The following is a 25,418-nucleotide window of genomic DNA, read 5'->3' as shown; positions in this document are numbered from 1 at the left end:
TTCCAGAGTGGACAATTTTAGTAAAACACAGGCATAAAATAAAACTAACTCATACAATGGGTTTTTGGATACAAAGTAAAGAGTTTGGGATGCCGAAACCTGGCAATCACTGTTGCTTTCTCAGAAGCGCATGAATTCATAGCAAGAGCACCAATGGAAGCGCTGAAATAAAATTGCACCCAACCAAACCACATCTTCAGCGTGGTCCTGGAAACAACTGTGTAAACACCAAGGGCCCGCATCACTCACGTAGTGATAGCACCTTTGTCAGTATATCCGTAGGGTGTGAGTCAAAGACCCTGGCAGATAACGGCAGCCTTTCCCTTGACTTTGCTGGGCTGTGGATGAGGCCCTAATTCAATATATAGTACAGTTAGTGGGTTTCCCTAGGTGCCTAACTCCTAGATAGTCCTGTAGAAACAGTACTCCCAGAGAGCTCACTGGGAATTAGACAGCTTAGCACTTTCGGAAAACAAAACAAAAACATTAAAAAAAAAAATCCCACTAACTGGGCTCAGAGAGATTTTCCAGAATGGAGCTTGGACCGTAACACAAGTCATCAGGTTATTCATGAGGTTCCTGGTTTCACTGTAGGACCATGAGATCAGTTAGTGAAGGAGTGCAGTTACGTAGCTTCTTCTAGGGTTTCCCCCCTCCCCAACGGCTGCTGTCCATCTTTCATTTGGTCGGCATCCAACCTCCCTGCCCTGAATGGGAGTGTCAGTGCTGAAGGATGCTCCACCACCCGCCTCCACCCCAGCCCTGGGAAGTCAGTGCCCCATCCCATGGCATGGGGCCAGAGATGCTTCCACCAGGCTTGGGTAATGCAGTCCAGCCCTTCCCTCCCCCCCAAGCATGGGACATATGAACCAAACTTGCCAGTTACGAAAACGATCCCCTCTCAAAGTTTGCTGAAGTGTTGAACATCTCACTTGAAGTACAGCATTGTGTTGGGACCATTGTGAGCTGGACAAGTGCTCAGCTGATGTGTGAAGGAAAGAGGCAAATGAACAAAAAATCATTGTATCTGAAAAAAGCATAATCAGCCTTATGAGACTAGGCTAGTCCTTAGTGGTACAAAATTCCTCATCCTGATTCTTTCTTGGCAAAAACCAGTGGGATGAAGTTGCTAAGGGTGTTCTGGCAGCTGATTGCTAAGTAAGCTTGTGTTTTGCCTGCTGTGGGGAGGGAGAGGCAGTCTTGGGCAGGGAGGGAGGTTTGAGGATGAGAGAGTAGAGATGCAGATGATGAAGCAGGGGGAGAAGGAAGGGGACTATGCACAGCCAGACTGTGGCACTACGGCTATCTGCATAGACGCAAATTCCTCAGGTTGGTCAAGAATACTGTTAATTTTTTTTGTTTTGTTGCTTTTCATTTTTTTAGACAAGACAGAGCAGGCATGGCCTTGGCAGAAACCCACCCAGACACTCAGTCAACAGCTATCTTCCTGGAGACAGTTTGGTAGAAGACACCACGCAGCAGAGAGGTATAGTCTGGCACACGGAAAAGGTGGCGCTCCCCGTAGACCACATCATAGTCTGCGCTCTTCCCCGTGACCAGGACACGGATGTTGGGCTCATTGGCTTGGGTGCCCACTGCCAGCACGTAGATCTCTATGCCGGCCTGCTGAGCTTCCTGCACAGCCCTCTCAATGGCCCTCGCGGTGATCCCTTGAGAGTTGCCATCAGAAAACACCAGCACCCTCTTCTTTGCCCCAGGACGGGAGGACCGCTGGTACAGGCCTGTGACGTACCGCAGAGCGGCATTGACGTCCGTGGCATCATTAATGAACTCCATATTGTCAATGGCTTTGGCAATGACCGTGTAGTTGTACTGGAACTGAGCTTCCACTTTCTGCTGGTTCCTGCCACTGTACTGGACCACCGAGACACGCACGGAGTCATCGGCAGGCTTGCCGGCCTCCAGGAACCGCTCCGCCAGCCGCTTCACAAATTTCTTGCTGGTCTCGAAGTTCTTGCTCCCCACACTAGTGGAGCTGTCCACCAGCAGTGTGATGTCCGCCAGCCCGGCAAAGGTGACTGCAAGGGGAAAGGCCCAGGGCTCGTTACATTGCGTTTCTCCTCCTGCCTCTTCCATGGAAAGCTGGTGAAGTCACCAGCTGTCTCGCAGGCTTCCTGCCTTGCCAGACTTGGGAGATCTCCAGTCTCTGGGTGTTTGCTAGCTTGGTTTCCCCTACCCCAGTGCTGTCCTACACTTGTCCTTTTACCCTGTCATTCCTTCTTTTATTTGGTTTACAAGAGGCTGCATTCCCAGGTACTTATCTGGCTTAAATGATCGAGTGACTGTGTTGCTTACATACAGTGTGTGTTTTCCTTGACTTACGCTGTCCTTGCGTGTCTGGGGAACCACTTCATCTCCTAAGGCTGGCTTCTTTCCATGAGTCTGAGGACTTCATACGCTTCTGACTTGGAGGTGTACCCACATAAATTCCTCCCTGTACACACTTTTCAAGCACCTTTTTCAGATATCCCTGCCACAGTGCAGAGTTCTGCTCGTGCTCCCACCACCACATAGCAATTGATCTCATTCCCTGTCTCAGCTAAAGCCTGTGAGGGCTAAAGCTGGCACAATCTCCTTTCTAGGTTTGCAAGGCCAAAAAAGCAACTTCCTAGGCTGTTTCCCCAGGGGCTGTCAAGTGTGAGAGACCCTGCAGGTGTCTGGCAAGGCTTGCTCACTTCCCCAGCTCAGGAAGCCTCCCTGTTGCGAGAGGTCTCCAAGCCATGCATTCCCACGAACACCAACTCCCACTTCCCCCACCACAGGGCCCACAACTCCTTCGTGTTCCACGAGGAGTCAATACTCACTTGGGCAGGTGTAGTCTGGGCATTTCTTCTCTGTCAAGAAAATGAAAGAGAGTAACATCACCAGCTCACTCAGGAAAATCACTTCTCCTGCAGCACAGCTTCCCACAGAGCTACAGTGGGCTCAAACGCTCACCTTGGTTACAGCCACATTGCACAAGGTGCTGTGCAAAGGCTATAAAAGTGCATCAGAAAGTGCAAAGGTGCATACTTGAAAAATGCTGTGGACAGACATGTCCTGGAGCAGGACAGCATTTGGACCTGGCCGCAAAGTGTTCTGAGACACAAGAGATGCTTGTCCCTTATTTAACCGAACCTTCAATGCTATTCTCTTCCCTCAATGTCTGCTTAAGGACGTGACTAGAGGAAGGCATGGAGGGCAGCCTGCATCCCTCACCCTTTGGCTGAGGCAATCATTTTCACTATGTTCCTTATTGTCTCCAGCCACCACCTTTCACCCACCTTGGCAGACGTACGAGGTGATGTTCTGCAGGAAGGTGTCATCCAGGAGCTCAGCATAGTTGTCTCTTTGAATGGACAGTCCTGGCCTGGTCGGTCTGCTTAAACAGGCGATGTCATTCAGGTGATCTGGATTTGGGGGGGTCCGGAAAATGTCGCCTATCCCAAGGGAAACCACCTACAGGGAGGTTAGAGCTCATCACCTGATGCATTCATCATCTAAGGCATTCATAAAGTTGAGTGCCTGTCACTTTGTGGGAGTACTTCTAGTGACACGTGTCCCCCCTGTCCTAGTCTTGGGTAGCAAAGACATGGAGACTCCAGAGAGCCTGCACGACTCTGATGCACGGCTGCTGTGTGGCAGTTCCCTGCAGGCACGGTGCTTCCCTTGTGCGCTTACCGGGGTGACATCGCACAGAGAGCTGAGCGGGGTGGGGTCCCGCAGTGTGTCGGAGCGTCCATCCGTGATGACGATGGCGACGCGCTTGTCAGAGGTGAATCTCCGCAGCAGGCTGTCCTTGGTGAACTGCAGGGCTTCTCCAGTGTAGGTGCCCCCAGCTATCCATTTCAGGTTTTTGACTGCCCTGCAAGCACAGACACCAGTGAGCCTGCAATCCCTGCCCCATGGATGCTGATGGAGCCCCTGGGAACACCTGTGAGGCAGGACAACATCCCTGCATGGGGCTTTGGGTGGAAAACTGGAAAGCTCCTTGGCCTCAGCACCACCTACAATGCCACCAACTGCTACTTTCTGCTAAAGAACATTTAGCATCCATGCAGTTGCAGGAGTTGGTGGCCTGGAGATGGAGGATGTGAGGTGAGTAGGTATCTCCAGGTCAGGTCTCTGCATGACGCACCAAAACCCTGCGGGACTTACTGTTTGAGTGCCCCAATGTTGTCTATGTTGGCATCCCCCATGGCCACCAGCTCCTGCGTGTTGTCATGGCTGTATTGTACAACGCCCACACGTGACTCACCAGCTTCAAACTGTTAGAAAAAGCAGAAGACAGTTAGGGCCAGATACCTCCAGAGGCCCTGAAGAGCTCAGAAATCTTGCCGGTGGTTTCGCACAGAACGCCTTCATGGCGGGCTGTGCCTCCTCTCCTCTGCCTTATTCCAGGCAGAAGGAGATCCAGTAGGAGCGGATGCACATAGGGATCAATTTGATGAGCCATTCAGTGAAACAAGACCCAAACCCAGGTTTCCCGGCTCAGTGGTCTCAATGCAAGCCATTGGCCGTGGTGGGTGGCTAGGAATCGATCTACCAACGCAGTGGTTTTGCTGCCCATCGTTAGCCTTTCAGGCTTTTCACCAGCTCTTTACCAGCCAGAGAGACCCATCCATGCCTACAGAAGTGTCCAAAGGCAGGTCGTCGTGGCTTTACAGCCTGTGTGCTACAGATGTGTCTGATTATACTGTAAGGAAAGGCTGGATCCCAAACGTACCTTCCAAATCACAGAGGTAAATGAAATTCCCCATGCACAGTAGGTTACCAGAAAAGGGTTAGGAGAGCAAGCATTTGTGCCCCTCTTCAGACCGAAAGGCTCGCCACTGCGACCATATTGCTGTTTTGGGCTACAAAGATCCTTTTTAGTAGCGTGCTTAACTGGTAACCTAAACCAAAGCCTGGGGGCAGATGAGGGAGCATGGGGGCTGGCCATCAGGGACCTAGGGCAAGTTGCAACACACTTCGTGTGTTATCTACTCCAGCCACCCAAAATGCTCATCAGGATAAGGAAGAGACTGATTGATCAGGCAAATACTTAATGAACTGGACATGGAAGAAGAGTCCCTTTGCTCAGGAAGAGTGCAATGCCTGTATTTGGGGACAACAAACTGCTGTCTCTTCTCTACCACTTTATGAATCTGGGAGGAATCAAGACCCACCCTCGTTACACACTTGAAGCTGAGCCCTGTGGAGGCTCCTGTGAAGTGGAGCAATCTCCTCATTTTTCTGCTCGCAGTGAAAAATAAGCGAGTGCATACAAGCATATCCCAGCACTGGGTGGAAATCTCACCTTCACACGCTCGTCCTTGCTCAGGCGGTCAATGACTTTGATGATGAAGTCCTTGGCAATCTGGAAGTTCTGCAGGCCAATGCTCTCCGAGCTGTCCAACACGAAGAGGAGGTCGACGGGACCGCAGGTGCACTCTGCAGCAAGGCACGGGAGTGGAGGGGCTTGTGTTTTCTGCCTGGGCAGCACGCTCAGAGCAGCACGTTTTGCAGGGAGGCATACCAAAGCAAGCAGCTGATGTCTGCCGTTAGTCCTGACCATGTGGGTGCCTGTGCCCTATCTACTCACGCAGCGCGGTGTAAAATAGAGCGGCAAAATAGCTGCAGAGGAGACTTGAGAGTCAGTTTGCTAATTTTTCCATTTGCGTTTTGCTCAGAGCCCATTAGAAGACACGTAGCATTTCCAAGTTGCGAGTACCCTTAAAACAGCCAGTAATTATTTCAAAACCCTTTTCCTCCTAAGCCTTCTCACTTCTTCCATTCACCCAGTCCAGGAGGACAGAGGTGACACTGGTGGGCTGGAGGAGGCTGACTCAGCTTGCTCCCCCTCTTTCCCATGGCTGAAGGACATTATGTGCCCTTGGCACTTCCTTCAAGCTTTTGGACTGCAAACCCAATCCATCAGGAGAGCAGAATGAAGGAAAAAAAAAAAAACAACAACCCAGCACATTTCTCTGCAGACCAGCATGGGATCTGGGAGGATGAGGAGGAGGACAGAGCTGGATCCACAACGTGGCCTGAACTGACATCCCTTTCAACTGCAGCAAGGGTGGAGAAAATCCGCCTGCAGTTTGCTGGCACAGGGCGCCTCGAGAACAGTTTTCCCGTTGTAGGACCCAGCCACAGCAGCCTCTGAATCCGTGCAGCAGCCTCGGGGAGAGCTTGCTGCTTTCCCCTGCCCTGATCATGCTCGGTCCTCCCTCCTGGGCTCTCACCATGTCTCCACAGCAGAAGGCAGGGAGCAAGGAAAGGGAGGGGTGCAAGCAAGGAGAAGGGCTAGCAAATGTTTGCAGAGCAGCTTTGCCAAGTAAGACTCACCACAGCAAGCTAGAGGAGAAGGGAGAGAAAGAGGAAACGTTAAAACGCTTGACACAAGGGTTTTTCACGCACTAGTGCAGACTGCAGGTTTATGTTTCTGCAAACCCAGAGACACCGGTCTGGATAATTCAAGCTCACGGAGGTTTCTCTCCCATTTGAAAAATCCAGATGATCCCTCTCCTGTCTCAGACTGCGATGCCCCAACCTGGAGCACTGCATGCAGCAGAGCTCTGTTTCTGCATGCGCTGATGCGTTCTTATTTAAATACATAAAAAGCTAATCCTGGAGGGATTGAGTAAATCGCCAGAGGACAGAACTCAAACTCAGTTCCCTAAGTACTCTGCGTCCTTCCAGCACTTCATTACTGGTCGTGGGCCAGAAACCCTTTGCAGCACGTGCGTGCTGCTGCTCCCCATGGCAGGACACCCCAGGACAGACTTCCCTTTCCCAAGGGGGAAAGTAAGGCCCTGCTGTTTAAGAAAAAAAACATTGTAAAAGTGGTCCACACAAAGATTTTACACAGCTTCACTCTTATTTTCTCTGAAGGGTAGTTTTGTCTGCATAGAGCCACAGACGCATCAAACCAGTTGCATGACCTACTCTAGAGAGTGAGCTGGAAGTCCCTGGGTCAACAGAAGGGACAGCAGTGTGCAAAAGATTTGCCTCTTTGGGTTGCTGTCCCAGCTGCAGGGAGGACTTCTCACCTCTCCCCCAGTTCGTTGACTTAGTTGTGACCTGTGGAAGGGGAGCAATGCCCATGGCATCCCTCTGCACACTGCCTGGGGACGTTCCTGCTAGCTGGGGGACAGACAAAAAGCAGCCACATCCTGCTTAGCAAGGAGCCGAGTAGGGTGGGAGGAGCGGTACAGGGATACTCACAGCACATCTTCATGATGATGTCCAAGATTTCACATTCCTGAAAACAAAGGTAAAGGAACATTTGAGTAACAGCGATGGCAGCTGCCTAGCTCCCAGGTGCTGCCCATCCCCTCCACTGCTGCTTTGTGCCCTCAAAGCAGATCCTGATCTGGAAAGGAATGACACGCAAGTGGGATGCACTACAGAGGGGACTGGCATGAAGGAAATCTGGCCAGTGAGACTCACTGGGACAGTAATTGGGGGCAACCACCACCCAGCCTGGGAGCACGAGGGTCCCCCAGCAGTGACCTCCTCCCAGGAGCCATCATGCAGGGCAAGGGGAAGCACAGACCGAGCAAGCAAGCAGCACCCCAATACTGTCCCCCACTCACATCTGGTCCTGGAGGCCCCACAGGTCCGGGTGGTCCCTGTCAAACAGAAGCGTGGAGAGAGCACTTACAAGAGCAGCCGGTCCTATCTGAGACATACTCTGTCGACACCTTGCTAAGCAATGCAGAGTTTGGAAAAGTCTCTTGGCTTCCCAGTTGCTGACCCCTGCACTGGGTTTTGAGCAGGTACATCTGCTTGCTTGCACCATGCCCTGGGGCTGCACGGGGATGGGGGCAAGGAGACCACCTTCCACATGTGCCATGCCCACCAAGGCTGGAACGCAAGCTCTTGCTGTGGGCAGCAAGCACACACACCATGTGTGACATGGCTTGGCATTGCCCTCACAGCACCCAGGGGATGGATGGATGGATGCCATTTGCTTGGAAGATACCTCTCATGTAGCCTCTAGTCAAACGCGTGAGGCAACGCAAACAAGGGGTGACTCAACACAAACTGAAACTCAGCTCAGGGTGTCCACTCCAATAGGGTGCTTGCCCTTAGTGAACCTGATCATACAAGAATGCTTGCCTCATGAAAAGGCACAAGTGCCTGTATTTTCTGCCCTGATTTTGGCTGAGGATGATTTCAGAGACCCGTGTACCAGCCTGCAGCAGCAGGTTTTCAAACTGCCTTGCTCCTGCTGTGAGCAGGGCCAAGCACAGCAAGCCTGTGGCAAGCCCTGATGGTGGGAGATCCGTCAACCCAGCACGCAGTGCTCACCGGTGCAAGCCCTGCCAGGGTCCTTACTTACTGGGCGGCCTTCAGGTCCCCTGCGGCCCTTTGCTCCTTTGATGCCCCTGGGGCCAGGGGTTGGGTTCTGGAACAAAAATAAAACCAAAATCCACAAATCTGTGTATGTCAGAGTGCAGCGCCTTCCTCTTCCAGATATCTGCTGAGCCCTATTTAACCACAAAAACTTTATCTGACATGTCTGTATCCAACCAAACGAGTTAGGACTTGTGAGGTTTGGGATGGACACCAGGAAAATCTCCCTCCACATGACAGTGGTGCAGCAAAAGCGCAACCATTGGTGCTATCTGGGAAGCATACAGAACCTGGAAGAGATGGTTACCCCTCAACCTAACAGATCTGGAGGTTAGCCAGCCATAACCTGTAGGACACAAAATGAACATCTGGAGAGAGCTACCCTTGCCATCAGACACTGTTCAGCAGCAAAGGGTGCCTGCAGACTTGCAAAGTCTGGTGGGCTCTGACCCACAGGCAAGGTACCATTGGAGACCCATCCCAAAGCTCCTGCACTGGGTTCACAGAGAAAGATGATTCAGCTTTACACAGACTACTCACATCATTGCCAGGGTCTCCAGCTTCTCCTTCATCACCTTTAGGACCAACATAACCTTTCGTTCCCTGAAAAATAGTACAGAAGAGGCTCCTGCATGGACAGCTGCTATTAGCGAGGTGAGGTTGGTGCTGGCATGCAGTGACTTTGTGAGAGGTGGCTCGGGAGAGGGTTGAGGAGCACTGTATAGGCTCCCTAACATCTAATTGCAGTGCTATTGAGGGAGAGAGCTTCTTAGATGGCTTTCAGAGTTACAGCACCATTCACCTCCCCTGGGTGGTACTCCCAACCCCAAACTCTGGTTCCAGGGCTGCACTGGAGAACGCCCTGCCCAGGCTGCTGCGCTTGGGTGTTACTACAGCTTCACCAAGGCAGGACACTTCCACCAGAAGAGGTGCTCTCCCACTGCAGGGAGAAGTGGGCAGAGGAAAAGAGTGCTTTGGAGGAGCAGGCTGCCCATTTGGAGGAGCAGGAGCCCATTTCACCATGCAGCAGATGGAGAGGCTCTAGGAGACAAACCACTGGCCAGGGTAATTTCTGTTGGGTGGATGAGGTAGCAGCACACTTACATTAATGCCAGGGTCACCTCTGTCTCCCGGCTGCCCCTGGGGATGAAGGAAAGGAAGCATGTTAGGTCAGACAAGCAGAAATAATGGTCTTACAGTTCGAAAGCAGCACAAAATCCCCCGACTTACTGGGATGCCTGTGAATCCAACTGTGCTGTTCCCAGAAGGGCCGTCCTCTCCCTGGAAAGGAAGGGAGAAGTGAGTGAGATAATGAAAAGCAGACCCCTGAGATAGCACAGCAGCAGGATCCTGCCCTCCTCGGTCAGTTTATATCCACAGCAAAATGGTTGTGCAAAAAATATGCGACTGGTGGGTTGGACACTGGTGCAGGTGGGTAAAAAGGACATCTTGCTTGTATGTGACTTGCACAGCCACTGAGAGGAGAGTGACACTGGCCCTCTCACAGACTGGGGATATGGCCACAGGCTGGGAGCAGACTGGGAAGTATCAGGTCTCTGTTGCTGGAAAGTACATCCCAAAATATGTCTCTTTGAGCCTGCAGATGTGATGCATATTCAAAAGCAGGCTGCTTGCAAATTTTCTCAGCGTATCTCAGCTGTGTATGAGCGCAATTTCTTTTGTTCCTGAGTCAGACCACGCTGTGTGGAACCAGCTTGTTGTACATCCTTCCACATTGCATGCATACCCCCAAATCAAATACCACTCACCCTTTCTCCCATCAGGCCAGGGTCTCCGGGCAGCCCACGTGCTCCAGGGAGTCCCTTTGGGCCCTGGAAGGAGCAGAAGCAGTCAAGCATGGCGCACCATCCTTTGAGCTGGGAAGATGATGACTTCTGAGGCAACCAGCTACCATCACGAGCCAGTCATGGGAGGTGTTTTGCTTATACAACAGCAAAGCCCGCAGCCAGGCTTGGGATTCAGCTTTCTCCCTGCCCTGGGTATCAGATCTGCTGGCAGAATCAGGCGGCTGCCCTTGGAGAGCAGCTCTCCCACCTTCTGTGATGGGAAGACATGTGGTTTGTGGTGTGGCTGTACCCTTTTCATGAGATGACCTCTGGGATTGAGGAAAAAGGCAGCCATGGCCTTAAGGACCCATGAAAAATGCCTCTATGTCTGCCAGGAAGCTAGCACCTGAGTTCATACCTACAACAGGTTTCCAAGATCTGACGGATTTGGTGACAGCCCTAACAGGCAGCACAGCACCTGCTCTTCCCTTTATTTACTCCCCCAGAAGATGTGGTGATGAAGCAGCACTGACCTCGTTACCACGGGGGCCGTCGTCTCCCCTGTAGCCCTTGGGTCCTGGGGGTCCAACCTCGCCCTGGGGAAACACAAAGAGCTCTCACAACAGGGATTTTTCTCTTGGTGCGGCTCCTGCACCGAGGGGCTGGTCCCTTCATTTCGTGACATGGTGGGTGGGGGCATCCGCCTCGTGCCTTGCACCCGTCAGTGAGTCACCTCCACCTCAGCCAGCCTCACAAGAAAGGACCTATTCATGGGGGTTGAGGGGGGTAGGGAGATGCTTCAGGAGCTGTGCCTGGCTCTCCCCACGCACCTCTGCCTTCCCCTGCCTGCACAGGCTGTGGCTCCCCACACTTCCCGACGCCCTGCTTTCTCTGCAAAGCCCTGTTGGAGGCAGCCCTGGCCAGATCCCTGCTGAGCACAAGCCAGAAGCTTTCTGGGCCAAGGTGTGACACCGCTGGCGTGGGTTGAACACCACGTGCTTTCAGTGGCAGGCGGGCTGCAGGAGGGAGCAGCCGCTAGGCAGAGCCTCCAAGGCCCTGGAATCCACCCCTCTTGTCCACACCTCAGTCCAGTAACAGAAGACCTGGTGAGGAAGGGGACCAGTGAGACATGCATGATGCTTTCTAATAGTTGCACAGTAGCATCTCATGGGCTATGACAAAGGTGCCTCCGGGGGAGAGATGGGTCCTTGGTGGAGCACTGTCACCCTGAAGGTGACACAGACCTCCCTTCACAGAGGTCCTCCCCATGCCGCAGGTCTCGGACACATCTGGGTCACAGGCAGCCTGGCAGAGGTCTTTCTGTGGCTGCTGGGAGTTTCTGTCCTCAGGAGGCTGCAGAGCCCAGGCAGTGTGTGCTGGAATGGACCAGAGCTGTCATTCTGCCACATCCCATCTGGGCAGCGGCCACTCAGTCCATCAGCTGCAGGGCTGGCCAGGGACAGCCAGAAAAAAAGAGAGGAGGCGAGAGGCGATTTTTTTTCTCTCAGAGCTCCAATAGATATCCAGTGGAGCCCCTCCACCTTCTGCTCAGTGCCAACAGACCTTCACAGGTTTTGCTTGCCAGGAGATTGGAAATGATGGTGGGTAAAAATTGGGTAATGATGCTCTTGCCCACAGCTCCAAATGCTCGAGCAGGGCAGCATCTCACATGGAGCCGGGTGTGCAGGCAGTCACCAGGCGATGGAGATGACAGAGGTGGGCAGAGGGAAGGCAAAGAGCAAGCCGTGGCGGGAGCGAGCGATGGCTCAGAAGACTGGCCCCTCCAGCACCGCTGCTGCAGGCAGCCGTCATGCCAGCTCAAGACTCCGAACCTCTGAAATGTTTCGACTGCAGTCTCCTGGCAGGCGGAAGGCAGGACTTGTTCAACGGCACCTGGGCTTCAGCATCGCAGCAGTGCGTGCCCAAGATCTTCCTCCGTATTTTCCGTGCATCAGCAGCACCTCTGAGCTTCTTGGGAGCTGCCTCTGTGTGGTTGCCCAGCCTAGCCCAGCTTTGCAGCTGCTCTCTCACCACCAGAAAGTTGAGGAAGCTGAAATCCCTTCCAGCTGTCATCTCTGCTCCTCTTCACATGACAGCAAATGGGAGAAACTGGTGCCAAACATCCATGCACACCGCACGCACCTTTCTTCCAACGAAAGGTGTATGTGTGGGTGCAGAGGACTTAAAGTTGCACAGCCCAGTGCAGAGCACTAAACTGCTCAGAGGCATGTGACCTTATCTCTGCACAAAAGCCCAGGGGAGAGAAAACTGGGAAGGAGGGACAGGAACTCATGACCGTTCACATCAGCCAAAGCTGGATCCACGGCACCCTTGGCTCACACTGGCCCTACATGTTCTCACTGTAGCACACAGCACAAATCCCTCACGGCCCTGGAGGAGTTTATGAAAATGCAGGATTTTGGGTTGGGAAATCTTTAGCAGCTCCCTGTCCGCTACCTTTCTGGGTGCAACAGGAAATGCAGGAGGGATATGTACTGTGGCCAGGAAGAGAGAGGGACCACTGAACCTGCCCATGATGGTCAGGAAAAGAGTGTTATGACCTTTAGCTTCTCTCAGATAGAAAGAGGATGAAAGGGAGTCACAGGTTAGCAGGAGCCCTTTCCCCTTGCCAAGAGAAATAGGCTCCAAGAGCCAGAGCTTGCAGATAACACGGCCTGAAAAACACTTGTGTTTGCCAAAGTCCTACTCTTGCCCAAGCCCAATTACGCATTTATTTTTAATTTGGCCATGCAAAAGCATTCTTCCCCGGCTTATGGAAAAAACGTCCTTGCTTTGCAACTGCTTTTGAAATCTCCCTGGCGCGGTGGAGGCACTGGGGCAGTGTCTGGTCTGGGGAGGCATCAGAGCTGCTGCTGTAATGCTTCCCTCTCTGACGGGGGTTTGACTCAAGTTCAGTGCTGGGGAGGGAAAACTGGTGTCCCACAGGTTCAGTGACAGCAGGGAGACTGTTCTTTCTCCTTTCTCTGCCTCCTCCCTACCAGTGAAGGCAGGCTGGAGACAGGATCTATCCCAGTCTGGCTCCGAACCATGTCTGCACAGCGTCGGCTCCCAGGCTTGCATCAAATCTCCACCTTAACTCTGTCTTCTTCTGTGCAGTCCCTTCTCCTGCCTTGAACCTGGAATACGCCTGTACCACATGGAGAGTAGCTCCAGTCCTTCCTCCTTCGCTGGTGTCAGCCTGCAGCACCGATCCATTACACGCACACATCCAAAAAACTGCCTTCCTACCAGGGACACCTCCCAGAACAACACCTCTCACCACAGCAGTGCCTGACAAGCTGGATGCTGACAGATGCTCTTTGGTTGTGGCAGGACCTCAGCTCAGCTACAGACAGTAGAATCTGGACAATCCTTCTGTTTGAATTTGGTGCTCTTCACTAGCATAAGACAGGCTCAAGAGAAGCCCAACTCCAGGCAAGCACAACCCTGGCACAAGCATGTCCTCTCCCCAGGCTGTGGCATGGTGCAGGTCTGCTGCAGGTGTCACCTGTGCTGGGGATAACATGAACGTAACAGTGGCCCCTTCATGGCTGTCCTGCACTTCAGATCTCCTTCAGGGCTCTTCAACACTTGGTCAACCACAAAGGAATTCAAAAGCTGTCTCATCTTTGTCTGCATGCTGGTCTCCATGCTTCACCCCTTGTGGAAGATCTGCTCTACCAGTGTGGGAACGTTTATCTCAGTACTTCCCTGTCTCTTGGGCTCCGTCAAAACTGTGATGGTGCAGGTAGAAGTGGAGCTGTCCCACAGAGCCCCATCCAAGGATGGTGTCAAAGCACGCTTGCTCAAGTGCAAAGACCCTGTTGGTCATTGCAATCAGTGCTATCACCATGGAGAACTAACCCAGCAACCTCTCCAGACTGAGTTATCGACTGGGAGCTAGGTCCGCTTTTGGGAAGAAAGAGCCTTTAATTTTTCAGGGGACAGAAGCCTTCATCAGGCTGGAAGCAGCCAGCTCTGCTCTCCAGAAAGCCCATGGGGTCTAAGATCTGTTCTGAGATCTGTTCCTTGAGGCACACAAGGAAAAACAGACCTCAGAGCAGGGGGGCCAGACCCTGCAGCAAGAAGACTTGAGCACTGGCTTTGGGACAGACTGTCTCTGCAGATGCCAGGGGTGTCATGGACACCGCTGGGGCCCCGTCAGGCTGTCCTCACTGACACAAGATGTCTCATTGACTCCTTTGACCGAGGTGAGCAGCGACTGGCTTCAGGCCTGAACATTTTGTGCGTTGTTGCATCTTGCACTTGCCAGTTGCCAAATTTGTCAGACGTGTTGACATCTGTTTCCATGGGATTGGGAAATGGTGTGGAGGTTGCTCTGTCCCCAGCCCAGCAGCCAAGTCTCCATTTCTTTAGCCCTGTTCATATTCTGGGTTCTCCTAGGAATCCCTGCCCTGCTTCACCAGTTTTGCTACCTGGTCTGGAAGATGCTTAGAACTTGCCCCAGGATGCTGTGGCATCAGTTAAGCCCCTACTCCACTCTCCCCTCTACCCCAGCCACTTCCACCTGGGATCCAGAAGGTTAATCCAAGCTCTTACCTGGTCGCCAGGTGGTCCGAGGGGTCCTTCCCGCCCTTGGTCACCAGGTGGTCCAGGCTCTCCCTGAAAATGCACACAGAGGGCATGAGAAACTCAGAGGGACAGGTATCCAGTGAAAAGGGCCCCACGCACAATGGGGAGCAGGGGTGCAGCACTGACAGCACATGCTGGATAGAAACAGTCATCCAAACAGGGAGTTCTTTCAGGCAGCTTCACGAGATGAGCAGGAAACTGTCAGAGGTGTGGGGAGAGAAAGGTGTGCTGGCATGGCCACCTTGAAGCCACGAAGATAGCCCTAAGAGGAAGGTCTGTTGAAGGATGGGAGCGTTTGCCTCTGGTGACATGTTTCAGCCCATTTTGTACAAGAAAAGCAGATACCTGGAAACATCCATCTTGCAAGGCTTCTGCAGATACACAGACATGGCCCTGGCCCCACAAACATATAGTGGCTTTTCCCAGCCACACTCTGCCACCATGGCTGCTTTTCTAGAGAAGCTCCTGCCCTGGGCAGTCTGCATGGAGAGGAGTTGTTGTCCCTACTCATGGGCAAAGACTTGAGGCTAGCAGATGTCTTCCTCCACCCCATCTTCCTCCGTCCAGTGTGGAAAGGGTCAGTGTTCTACCAGTCCAGCAGAGCTGTGCCCCAACAGGACAGCGCGTGTGCCAGACCTGGGCTGGCACTGGGGTACCTTCCCCATCTAGATCCACGGCCAGGAGAGGAGAGCCAGGAGGCACCAACCCCCATCCCTGCAGCCCAAGTGCGCTCTGCAAGTTCCTGGCAATCCAGAAGAAAGCTTTCCCTGCTGCAAACCGGAGCGTTACCCCTTACAGGGCTGCATGACAGCTAAGCACAGAGTTTTGCACCTTACAGCCAAGCCACCCCCAAAATCAGCCAGCACCAAGTGCTGCAAGATAAATATCTTTGCACGAGGTGCTGGTCTGCCTGCAGCCTTGGGACGTGGGGCCAGGCAGCCCCCAGCCCGTGGGGAAGGGAGGCATTCAGAAACTTCCCATGACAACGTCACCTGACTTCAAACTTTGAGAAAAGCTTGGTGACCTAAAGCTGTTGTTTGCAAGCTAGAAGCTTCCAGATGCCCAAGCCAAACAGTAAATACATAACACAACTTCCAAAGGGCCCTGAGCGCTGGTGGAGACGTTTCTGGCGAGGTTACGCAGCCTCGTGCTTGGACTAAAACTTGGAAGGAAGCAGCCCATCGTCTGCTGAACGATTTAACTCCAGGACACTGGCGTGCCTTCATCCCCTGCGCACATCTGCCCCGCACACCACGTGCAGCAGCGCTGCCGCTCCCCGAGTGGTAAACAGGAAAGGGGAGGCTGCCAGCAGCCCCGTGACAGAGCTGCCCCCTCCCCAGGGCGGACATCTGCCCCCCGCTCCGAGCTGGCGGTGGGTACTGGGTGTCCTCGTTGCCGGGACATGGCTGGCAACCCGCCGGGATGCTGCTGCTGGAAATCCTGGCTCCCACCGCCCTCAGCCTGTGCAGCAGCTCCGCTCGTCCCTCCCTGGCGTGCGTGGCACCTCTGCCGCTCGCCATGTGTTTGTCCTGGCCCGACGAAGGCTCCTGCCTGTCCCACCCACGCTCACGCTCAGTGACTCACCCCCCACAGCAGGCAGAAAAAATACTTTCCTAGTGATTCCCACCCGAAAGAGGGGGCAAGGGTGTTCCCCCTCCTGTCAGCACCCATGCATGCTGCCCTGCTGCTAATAGCACCTGTGCCCTCCTTCCCAAGTCACTGGTACCCCACGCAGCCCCCCAGCATCTGGAGTAGGGCACCTCACCTCTTTGGTCCCCATCAACTGGTTTTGCAGCCTCAAGGCAGGGGCTGATGCCACTCTGCCTGCTCTTGGCTTGCTGGGCACTACTTCTCTGGGTTTCGGCTGTTTGGCGATTAGCTGCCAGTGTAAAGGGGTGATTGCCAGGGGACAAAGCTAGAGTCCCCCCTGGGCTGGCAGGTGAAGGCACTGAGCTTGCCTGCTGGCCCACAGCCTGGTGGACTCAGCCACCGGGCATCTATTTCTAGTTCCTGGCTGCCAAGCACGCCCCGTTTGCAAGCCGATGCCGAAGCCGCCCCGTGGACGCAGTTACCGGCTCTCCTCTTGGCCCGCGGTCACCCGGTGAGCCCGGCGGGCCTATTTCTCCATTGCTGCCCTGCAGGGAGATGGTAGAAACACAAAATCAGGACGTGTTCCCAGCAGGAGCAAAGCCCTCCCTCACTGTCCACCTCTAAGCGGGCTCACTCCCAGCCCTCCTTCTCCTCCACAGGGTACCAGCTCCTGCCGGTGTGGTGCCCGGCAGCAGTGCCCTTGCTTACCCTTTCTCCAGGAGGACCATCTGCACCCGGAGCACCCTGTGGAGAAACAATAGGGGTGGTTGGGAAGTGGGGAAGGTTGGCAAGCATGGACGGAGGACATCGCGGGCATGGGCAGAGGACTCACCTCATCACCCGTCTCTCCGGCCGGTCCAGGCTCACCCTGGTTTCCAGGTGCGCCCTGCATGAGCAAGCCACAGGGGTGCAAATGACACAAGTCAGCAGGTTTCAGAGCAAAGACCCATGTGCTTGCAGAACCTTGGGCAAGTTCTGCTCTGAAGCCAGGGCTGGAGCAGGCGACCTCTCCCTCTCACGGGTGGGCAGAGGATGCTTGCGCAGGGGCACTTCACCCACCTTCTCTCCGGGGCTGCCAGGAATCCCCGGCCGGCCAGGTTTTCCGTCGTCCCCAGGCTCCCCCTTCACAAGGACACAAGGCACAGTCAAGAGTGCATCCAGGGCCAAGCAGTGGATTTTGGTTCCTACATTGCAGAGGCTACCAGGAGCCCCCCTGCATCCCAAGCCCCTTTCTGGTCTCTGGTCTCTCACCAGGGAGCTCCTCATCCTCAGCAGATCACCCCACCACCTGCCCAGTGAGAGTCACCTTGTCACAAGACCTCCCCAATATCTCAGGGATGCTCGTGTCAGCCTTGTGGGCACCTGCTAACCTCGGGCATGCCGGGACTCGCACCGGCCAGATCTTACTGTGGGTGATGTGCAGTGTCCTCCAGCATAGGCTTGCCCCCGAGCAGTGCAAGGTGGCCAGCAATGGGTCTCCCTCCTGCAGGATAGGGATCCCACCACCCCTCTTTCCACGTGGGGCTGAGCGGAGTGGCTCACCTTTCCTCCCTTGGGTCCATAAGCACCAGGATCTCCCTTCGGTCCAGGCGGGCCTTGAGCTCCCTGTTGAAAATAAAGGCAGGATCACAGAAAACCACGCTGTTATCACTTATCTGTGGGAAATCGGGCATGGGCTGAGCATCCTGGCAGCCTGACCCTCAGCTCCCCAGAGGGACAGACAGAAAGGACGTGGACTCAGGAGCAACGCAGGGATGGCGTGGTGCACTTGCACCATGGAGCCGTGCAACCAACGCTACGGCCACGTTGCTGAAGCACTGCAAAACTGAGCGTGCTTCTACAGCTCAGAGAAAAATGGCTGAAAGGCTGCTGTGGCTGGAGCACAGCGATACTGCTGCCACCACAGATGCGTCATCCTGGGATCACAGAAACAATCAGGGAAACTGCAGAAATGCAATGTCAGAATAATGTTTTCCAGAGTTGTCCAAAATCTCCAACATGTTTTGGGGGGTTGGACACAGCCAGCTGAGGTTGGTTAATCCTGGGCTTGCCTATCTGGCACTGTGCTCCTCTTTGCCAAGTTCCCTGCGCTGAACAGTCGCCGGCCAAATGTTCCCCCAGTGCGTGGCTTCCCGGGCAGCTCCGTGCAATGGAGGACAGCTCCGAGGCAAGGACAAGGCAGGCTGCCCTGGGGACACCCTCGAGGTGCCATGCCTGGGATGAGCATTGCATGTCTAGAGGTATATTTCCAAGGGCGGCAACCCCCTCCCACAGCTCTCCTTCTTGGGGGGCTCCCCGTTTCCACACGCCATCATGGCAGCGCTGCCGCGCTGGTTCACTCGCATGCAAGGGTACGTACGTCGGATCCGGGTGAGCCTTTGCAGCCAGGTAACCCGGGGTATCCAGCTTCACCCTGTCAGACAGACAAAGCAGGGGTCTCCAGGAGGGGTGCCCATGGGAAGACCCCGTCCACCATCCCAGTGCTCTGCAAGGGACATCCCAGCCCAGTCCCTGGCTGGCAGGTGAACCGCCCTGCAGGGAGGGAGCCCCAGTGCCCCATGTGGGACACTGGCTTCATTCAATGGTTTTTGTGGGGCAAAAGCCAGGGTCCTCAGGCTAAGCCCCAGAGCGGAGATTTACCTTCATGCCATCAATGCCATCGATTCCACGTCTGCCTTTCTCACCCTGAAATGGAGAATAGGGATCATGAAGTAATTTCCAAAGACCCTTCTCCCCCTAGGCATCAACCAGAAAGAATAAATGGTGCAAAAGCAGAGGCTGACCTTGGCTCCTTTGGCTCCTCTTGAGCCCTGCAAAGGGAAGGAGAGAGACGTCAGGCCCCCGGGCAGAGCAGATGCATCCTCTCTGACCATTCTGTGATCCTCCCACCAGCTCAGTCTGAGGGTGCAGGCATTCACCGTGCCCCGCACACTGCCGGTCTCTCCCATTCTTCCCAACTGTGCCCGCTGCACGGTGCTTGTCTCATCCCCAAGGCTGTGTCAACTACAGGTAGGCTGATCCCATCAGATCTCTGCTTCCGGCACAGGCAGTGCTGGCAGGAGGGACGAACGCACGGGCACATACCAGACCCCAACACCGTGCAGCTGCAGAGGCAGCCTGGGGTAACCAAGCAGGGGGACGTAGAGATCTCCCCCCAACTTCCTTGCCGTCCTCACCTTTTCTCCTCGACTTCCTTTGTCACCCTAGGGATGAAAGGAAAGAAGAAAATGGGAGAATGAAAAACTCTTGCAGCACAAAGCCCGTGGCCCATCTAGGCACCATGCCCGTGACCACGCAGCCCCACGTACCTTCATTCCTTGGTAGCCAACAGGTCCCATGTCCCCTGGCCTTCCCTAGAGGACAGAAACACGGTGTTACGGAGGCAGATACTGTCACCACCATCACCACAGGGCAGTTTCCCCCAGGATCTTGATGTGGGGCTTGGGCCCCAGCTGCCATACTCTCCCGCAGGAGGCTCTCTCTAAACTCTGCTCCTCATTTGCCCAGTCTGGGAGCATGGGATCATTGTGGAGGGCAGAGGGGACCTGCTTTCACCTCCACTATTTCCAGCCCTTCCTGAGGGCGAGGAAAACCAGGCGCTTGGGGACACATCGTCTGGGACGAAAGGGAAGGGCAGAAAACCCTTGGGAAGGAAAGATGCATGGCATGGGATTTCCAAAATGGGAACACACAAGATGAGTAACTGCACACTCACGTGTGTGGGAGAAACACACCTCCCAAAAATAAGTCTGCCTAGTTAAAAATAGAGGGAGGAGGGGGAAATAGTTTCCTCATGCTATTAGCTAATTATTTACCAAAGGTTTCCCTGTAACACTGCTGTGCTTGTCGTGTCAGAGGACGCAGGAGGGAGCCCAGAGTCCACCTCTGGGCTGGCACACATGAGTCAGAGACATGTCCTCCAGGAGGAACAGCTATTTTGGGCGAGGAACAAGGAAACCTTGTAGCAACAGAGGAGAGGGCCACCCCACTGCCTGCCAGGAGCCACTGCTTGGCAGGGTGGCTGCGGAGGGGCATAGTTGGCCGTGACTCCACTGACTACCCCAAGGAAACAGGGTGATTGAGGGGCAAGGGCAGGTGAGGATGCACCTGAGACGTCTGGCCAGAAGTGGCCAAAAAACAGCCCCTGCACAGAGTCACCAGGGATGGTCTTTTACTTACTGGTTCTCCAGCCTCTCCTTTCTGGCCAGGAAGACCTGGCTTGCCTCTTTCTCCCTGCAATACAGGACAGAAACAAAGTTAGCTCATCATCCCCAGAAGCAGAATGATGACCTGTTGAAAGAAGAGCAGGGAGGATGGTAACAGCAATGCTCCATGGATATGGGGAACAGACAATGCTAGCTGCACGGGAGTGTGGTTTGGGTCCTCATCCACCACTCCATGGGGGGGAGGTGGGGTGCCAAGGACCGGTTCTCTGAGCATCCCCAGTGAGCCCGTCCCACCACCCCAGTCCCAGAGCATGGCTGCAGCCCGTCCCTCACCTCATTGCCTGGGTCGCCAGCAGGTCCCGGAGGCCCTCGGGGAGGCTGCAGTATGGAGGTATGAGTTAGACCAGCCACCAAGACACAGCCTGGGGTCATGTGGCTGAGAGGGAGAGGGAACAGGGCATCTCAAAAGCCCTACTCACCTGGCACTCAAAGGAACAGCACTGCCCAGAGAGAAGGAGAAAACAGCATTAGAGGCAGCAGGCAACAGCAGGGTCAGGTTGCACCCTGCTTGAGGGGAGATCCCCAGGCTGGCGGGGGCCAGGCAGGGGCTGCCTGCAGGGCAGGGCTGTGCCACCAAACCCCTGCTTGGCTCTGGGTGACCCACAGGGGACAGGCGGTGGCACAGGATCGAGGGGGAGCAGAGCTCCAGGGGACACTCACCGATTGCTCCGTGTTAGCTTTCTGCAAGACAAGGAAGCAAAGAGAAGGGGTTTGAGAGGGATGGGTGAGCTCAGAGAGGGGGCAGGCTGGGGAGGGGGTGGACGGTGCTCACAATCATGTCGATGATGGTGTTGATAGTTTCCTCCACGTCGAGCTCCCGGGTTGCCTTCAGGCTGGTGGCAGTGAAGTTGCGGCGGTAGGCATGGTCCGTGGCAATGATGTTGAGCCGCTGGTCCTGTGGTTGTGGGGTGAGGAGGGCAGAGTGAGACCTGCGGGCACCCGTGCAGGGCCCATCCCCAGAAGTCACCCTGAGAACCCGCATCCTGCCTCCAGGGAGTTCTGAAGGACACTCAGGGTCTCCTTCACCATGGTCCCACTCAGGACCCCTGCAGGGAGCATCCCTGCTGTATGGTCCCTACCAGGTGGTGGGGGGAGATGGCGACGGAGAACACTTTGATTCCCAAATGTTTGGCTTCGTTGGCAGCATCGTCTAGGCCTCCACAGGGCTCCTTGTACCCTTCCAAGGGGTGTCCATCAGTCACCACGATCAGGTATTTATTCTCCTTGTGATGGGAGCCACTGCAAGGGTTTGAACAGAAGATTTAACGTTGCAAGGATTTAACAGATTTAGCTGGAAATGAGAGGCTTGGGCACGCCTGGATCCTCACCCCAGGCAGTGTCCCAGCATACGGTCAGGGCATGCATTATCCCAGCAAAGCCAGAGCACTAGCAACCTGCCATCCCCACGCCTATTTCATGTCTAGATGACCTCCTCTCCCACCCTGGGGACAGCTCTGCACAACACACAAGGATGTCCTAACCCAAAATCTCCCGACCTCCATCCAGCACAACCATACCACCAGCATCATCCCCTCTGGCCGCCCCGGCCCCACTGCCTTACCCGATGAGAAGCTCCTCGATGCCCCGCTTTATGGCACAGTCTGTGTAGGTGCCCTTGCCGATGTAGTTCACAGCGGAGACGCGGTTCTTCAGCTCGTTCTGGCCGCTGGGCATCGAGGTGAGGCTCTTGATGAGCACGACCTCGTCGCTGTAGTGCAGCGCCCCGGCATTCCACACCAGGTTGCGGTCGCAGCGGTAGTACCTGCGCAGACACACCAGGAGATGTACTTTCAGCATCTTTGTCTGTGCCCTGCCACCACCTCCACTTCATTTGCACAGGCCCGTGGTGCAAAATGCAAATCCTCGCGTTGCAGGGCTTTGCTAGGGCTCCCTGCTCTCCTGCGAGGCTGGGATGTGCTTCACATGTAAAGGCCAGCCACAAGAACATGGCATTTTGTCCACTTTCCAACAAGGCACCAGGCTGCTGTGGCTGGAGCTGAGCAGGACACGCTGAGCCAGGCAGCCAGGTGCATGTGTGCAAGGCAGGTAACCACTGAAACACCCCACACAGAACTGCGGTGAGTTTTCCACTGCCAGACACTTTAAAATCAAAGAGGGATGTCTCCCTCTGAAGGATGCTCTGACTCGGAGACAGATGGATGTGTGTGTTGAAGCCCTGTCCTGCACATTGACACAGCTTGGACCTGCGACTCCCTGTGCCAGAGGCATCACAACTCCCTGTGCTTTGGCCAGTGCCCCAAAAGGGTCTTTCAGGATGCCAGGGCCAGTCCCAAAGGGATGGAGTTGCACATCTCCCTCACCTCCCCAAGCTCATCTTCTCTCTGCCCAGCAGGACCTTTCCCAAAGCCACCTGAGCATTGCCCGCTGCTCCCCCCTCCATGCCACCACTGCCATCACCCATGTTGACCACGCTGTGCACACTGTGAGTGCCTGGCAGCATGGTGTGCACAGTGGTGTCTTGCAGAGCCAGAACAGGCAGAAAATGGTAGAGTGGGCACAGGGGTGCTTGGATAGGGTCAGGAGGTCCACCTGTCTGTCTGCATGCAGTAGGGGCCTTGGACAAAGCCCAGTGCCTTGCTTAGGAGAGAGATCATGGAGAGAGATGGAGGCCTGGCAGGCTGTTCCCAAGCATGAGGTTCCTGGTTACTCAATGCCTTGTAAGGCAGCAGACAAGCTGCTAACCCCCTCACCACATGTCTTGAGACGAAGGTCTTGCCCCTCTAGCTTGTGCAGCACTGGGACATCCCCACAGTGCCCCTCTGGGCACCAGCACACATCTCCCACTGCCTCAAAGACCAGGACCCACGTGCCTCCCGGACTCATGATGCTCCTGTGCATCCTTGGATCTCCTGCCAGCAGGCGAGCCAAGGCCTTTGTCTCCAGCTCTTGCCAGCATCACCCCCTTTTGGGGTCTGGGATATTTGGTTCCCCTGGATCCCCTCACCCTGCAAAGCCAGGGCCAGACCTGGGTTGGTGGTGACAAGGTTGGGTGAGGAAGAGGCAGATAAAGGGCTGTGGAATGGGGTGGATAAAGGGCACTCCACAGGGCCCCCCAAAGCTGGATTAAATGCTGCAGGGTCTCCTGGGGTATGCCAGTTGCAAGGGAGGCTTTGCTCTGCAGCATGCCCTTGAGTGCTGGGTTTAACAACAGAGGTGCCTTGCTGCCACACAAGCACCTGGGCTGTCCTCATCCCAAGCAACCGGTGGCATGGGGATCAGCATCGCTTTGGCACTACGGAATAACCACCTGGCCGCCTGGAGGTGGTGGGGCTGGGGGGCCGCATCTGCCACGCCAGGAAGCCCTTGCTTTCCCAGGGACGGGTGCAGGCAGCCCTGCTGAAGGCACGCTGCTGCACTTAGCACAGATGGAGCAGAAATGGTGTGGCTGTGGCCCAGGAGAAGGAGGAGATATTCCCACCCCCCTCCCCAGAATCCTTGCTTTCTTCCTCTCCCTCTGCTGATGGGTGCGCAGGGCGGTCTCAGCACCCCACCCGGCACCAGGACCCATCCCTAAAGCAGCCTGGACAAAACCTTGGGAGATGTACCTGCTCGTCAGCTTATCAATGAACCGGTTGGTGAAATCTTTCACTTGTGCAACCAGGTCCCCAAAGGGCTTCACCCTCAGGGCAACGCTCTCTGAGGTGTCCAGGACGAAGAACAGGTCCACGGGGCAGTCTGGGAAGAAGCGGAGAGGCAGGAGTGGGCAGGCAGCCCTGCTGCATCCCCTCCGCAGCCCGGGCTCCCCACACCCCCGGCACGCACGCCTGCAGCCCCGCTCCCCGGTTCGGGGCCAAGGGGACCGCTTTCACATCCTAACCCGACACGCAAGCACACACGCATCGGTAAGGTTGCTCATTTTTTTTGGCATCGAGGGTAAGCCAGATTGAGCATATATTCAGAAAACATCAGTTTGTGGCATTTAACAGCTTCCTATGCATTTTTTTTCCATTTACATTACAAGACTGTCTTTGCAAGACCAGTACTAGTTACTCTATAAAATGACATGCAGCTGCAGCAACCACTTAAAAAAAGTAAACCCAAGGCGTGATAGCAATTAACACAATGGAAAATTAAAGATTTTCTGTCGCACCCTGGCACAAATGCTATTGCAGAGGAGAGCAAAAGCACCTTAATAGCCAGCATCAGAACCAAAATCTTTCAGAAAGCTAAACTGGTATCAGATATTATTCCCCCCTCTGGCATCCCAGTGCTACTGATAACACTTGGCAAGACAGAGCCAAGGAGAAAGACCCTAAAACACATTAAAAGCGGGTACGTCTTGCAGATCCTCTCTAATCCTACATCGCTCTCCTCAGCAAACACAACTCTCCTCCCAAACATCCCGACAAAGCTGCGGCCGCGCGCGGTTGTGGAGGCGTCTGCCCGGGAGCCAAGCAGCAGCCGGACTTCTCTGCTGATCCCGGGGAGGAAAAACACCCTGGGAAGCAGGGTTACCAGGCTTACCTTCTGCGCTTGCAACCCGGGTGGCGATATCTGGGCGCTGAGCCCACAAGCTTCCCCCCAGGAAGACGGCTGGGAGCAGCAAAGTGAGTAGAAAGCCTCGCAGCCTCATCTTGCGTGGTTCAGATTACCATCGAGCTGGATCGAAGGAAAAAGCAGGGAAGGAGAACCTGGCGGCTGAGAGAGGCCGTGGTCCGGAGGCAGGAGTTGCTGAAGATTTTTTTTTTACCGCTTTTCCCTTGGTTTCCGTGGGAGGAAGAGCAGGCAGGAGGGTAAGGGTGAGGAGGAGACTTCTCCAGGCTGAGGACGGAGGGAGGGAGGGATCAGGGGCTGTCAGCTGTGAGTCAGAAACGAATGAGGCATTTCTCCTTACCCCTTTTCTGTACCTGCAATG

At 54.8% G+C, this 25,418-nt stretch overlaps 1 protein-coding gene across 1 annotated transcript; it reads right to left on the bottom strand.

The window, feature by feature from the left end:
• Nucleotides 1-6: 6 nt before the first annotated feature.
• COL6A1 (collagen type VI alpha 1 chain) lies at nucleotides 7-25,215 on the bottom strand. Its single transcript, XM_075430710.1, has 35 exons — nucleotides 25,028-25,215; nucleotides 24,109-24,238; nucleotides 22,104-22,304; nucleotides 21,622-21,781; nucleotides 21,315-21,437; nucleotides 21,203-21,223; nucleotides 20,962-20,982; nucleotides 20,816-20,860; nucleotides 20,496-20,549; nucleotides 19,625-19,669; nucleotides 19,493-19,519; nucleotides 19,100-19,126; nucleotides 18,957-19,001; nucleotides 18,676-18,729; nucleotides 17,859-17,921; nucleotides 17,376-17,438; nucleotides 17,149-17,202; nucleotides 17,025-17,060; nucleotides 16,799-16,861; nucleotides 14,694-14,756; nucleotides 10,667-10,729; nucleotides 10,116-10,178; nucleotides 9,577-9,627; nucleotides 9,451-9,486; nucleotides 8,887-8,949; nucleotides 8,333-8,398; nucleotides 7,584-7,619; nucleotides 7,213-7,249; nucleotides 6,334-6,342; nucleotides 5,300-5,433; nucleotides 4,159-4,268; nucleotides 3,682-3,865; nucleotides 3,285-3,459; nucleotides 2,826-2,855; nucleotides 7-2,039 (listed from the first exon to the last, which is right to left on the bottom strand). The coding sequence occupies exons 1-35, from the start codon at nucleotides 25,134-25,136 to the stop codon at nucleotides 1,429-1,431; spliced, it is 3,072 nt and encodes a 1,023-aa protein (XP_075286825.1). The 5' UTR covers nucleotides 25,137-25,215; the 3' UTR covers nucleotides 7-1,428.
• Nucleotides 25,216-25,418: the final 203 nt, after the last annotated feature.

This window comes from Opisthocomus hoazin, chromosome 9 (assembly GCF_030867145.1).
Source record: "Opisthocomus hoazin isolate bOpiHoa1 chromosome 9, bOpiHoa1.hap1, whole genome shotgun sequence".
NCBI lineage: Eukaryota > Metazoa > Chordata > Aves > Opisthocomiformes > Opisthocomidae > Opisthocomus > Opisthocomus hoazin.
The sequence above is the reverse complement of the archived record's forward strand: the minus strand, read 5'-3'. Positions and strand labels throughout refer to the sequence as shown.

Coding starts and splice junctions, on each gene's coding strand:
- COL6A1 (XM_075430710.1), bottom strand. CDS start 25,136: ATGAGGCTGCGAGGCTTTCTACTCACTTTGCTGCTCCCAGCCGTCTTC. Junction 20,550..20,815: donor CTGGCGACCCAGGCAATGAG/GTGAGGGACGGG, acceptor CCTGTATTGCAG/GGAGAAAGAGGCAAGCCAGG. Junction 17,922..18,675: donor AAGGCTCACCCGGATCCGAC/GTACGTACCCTT, acceptor TATTTTCAACAG/GGAGCTCAAGGCCCGCCTGG.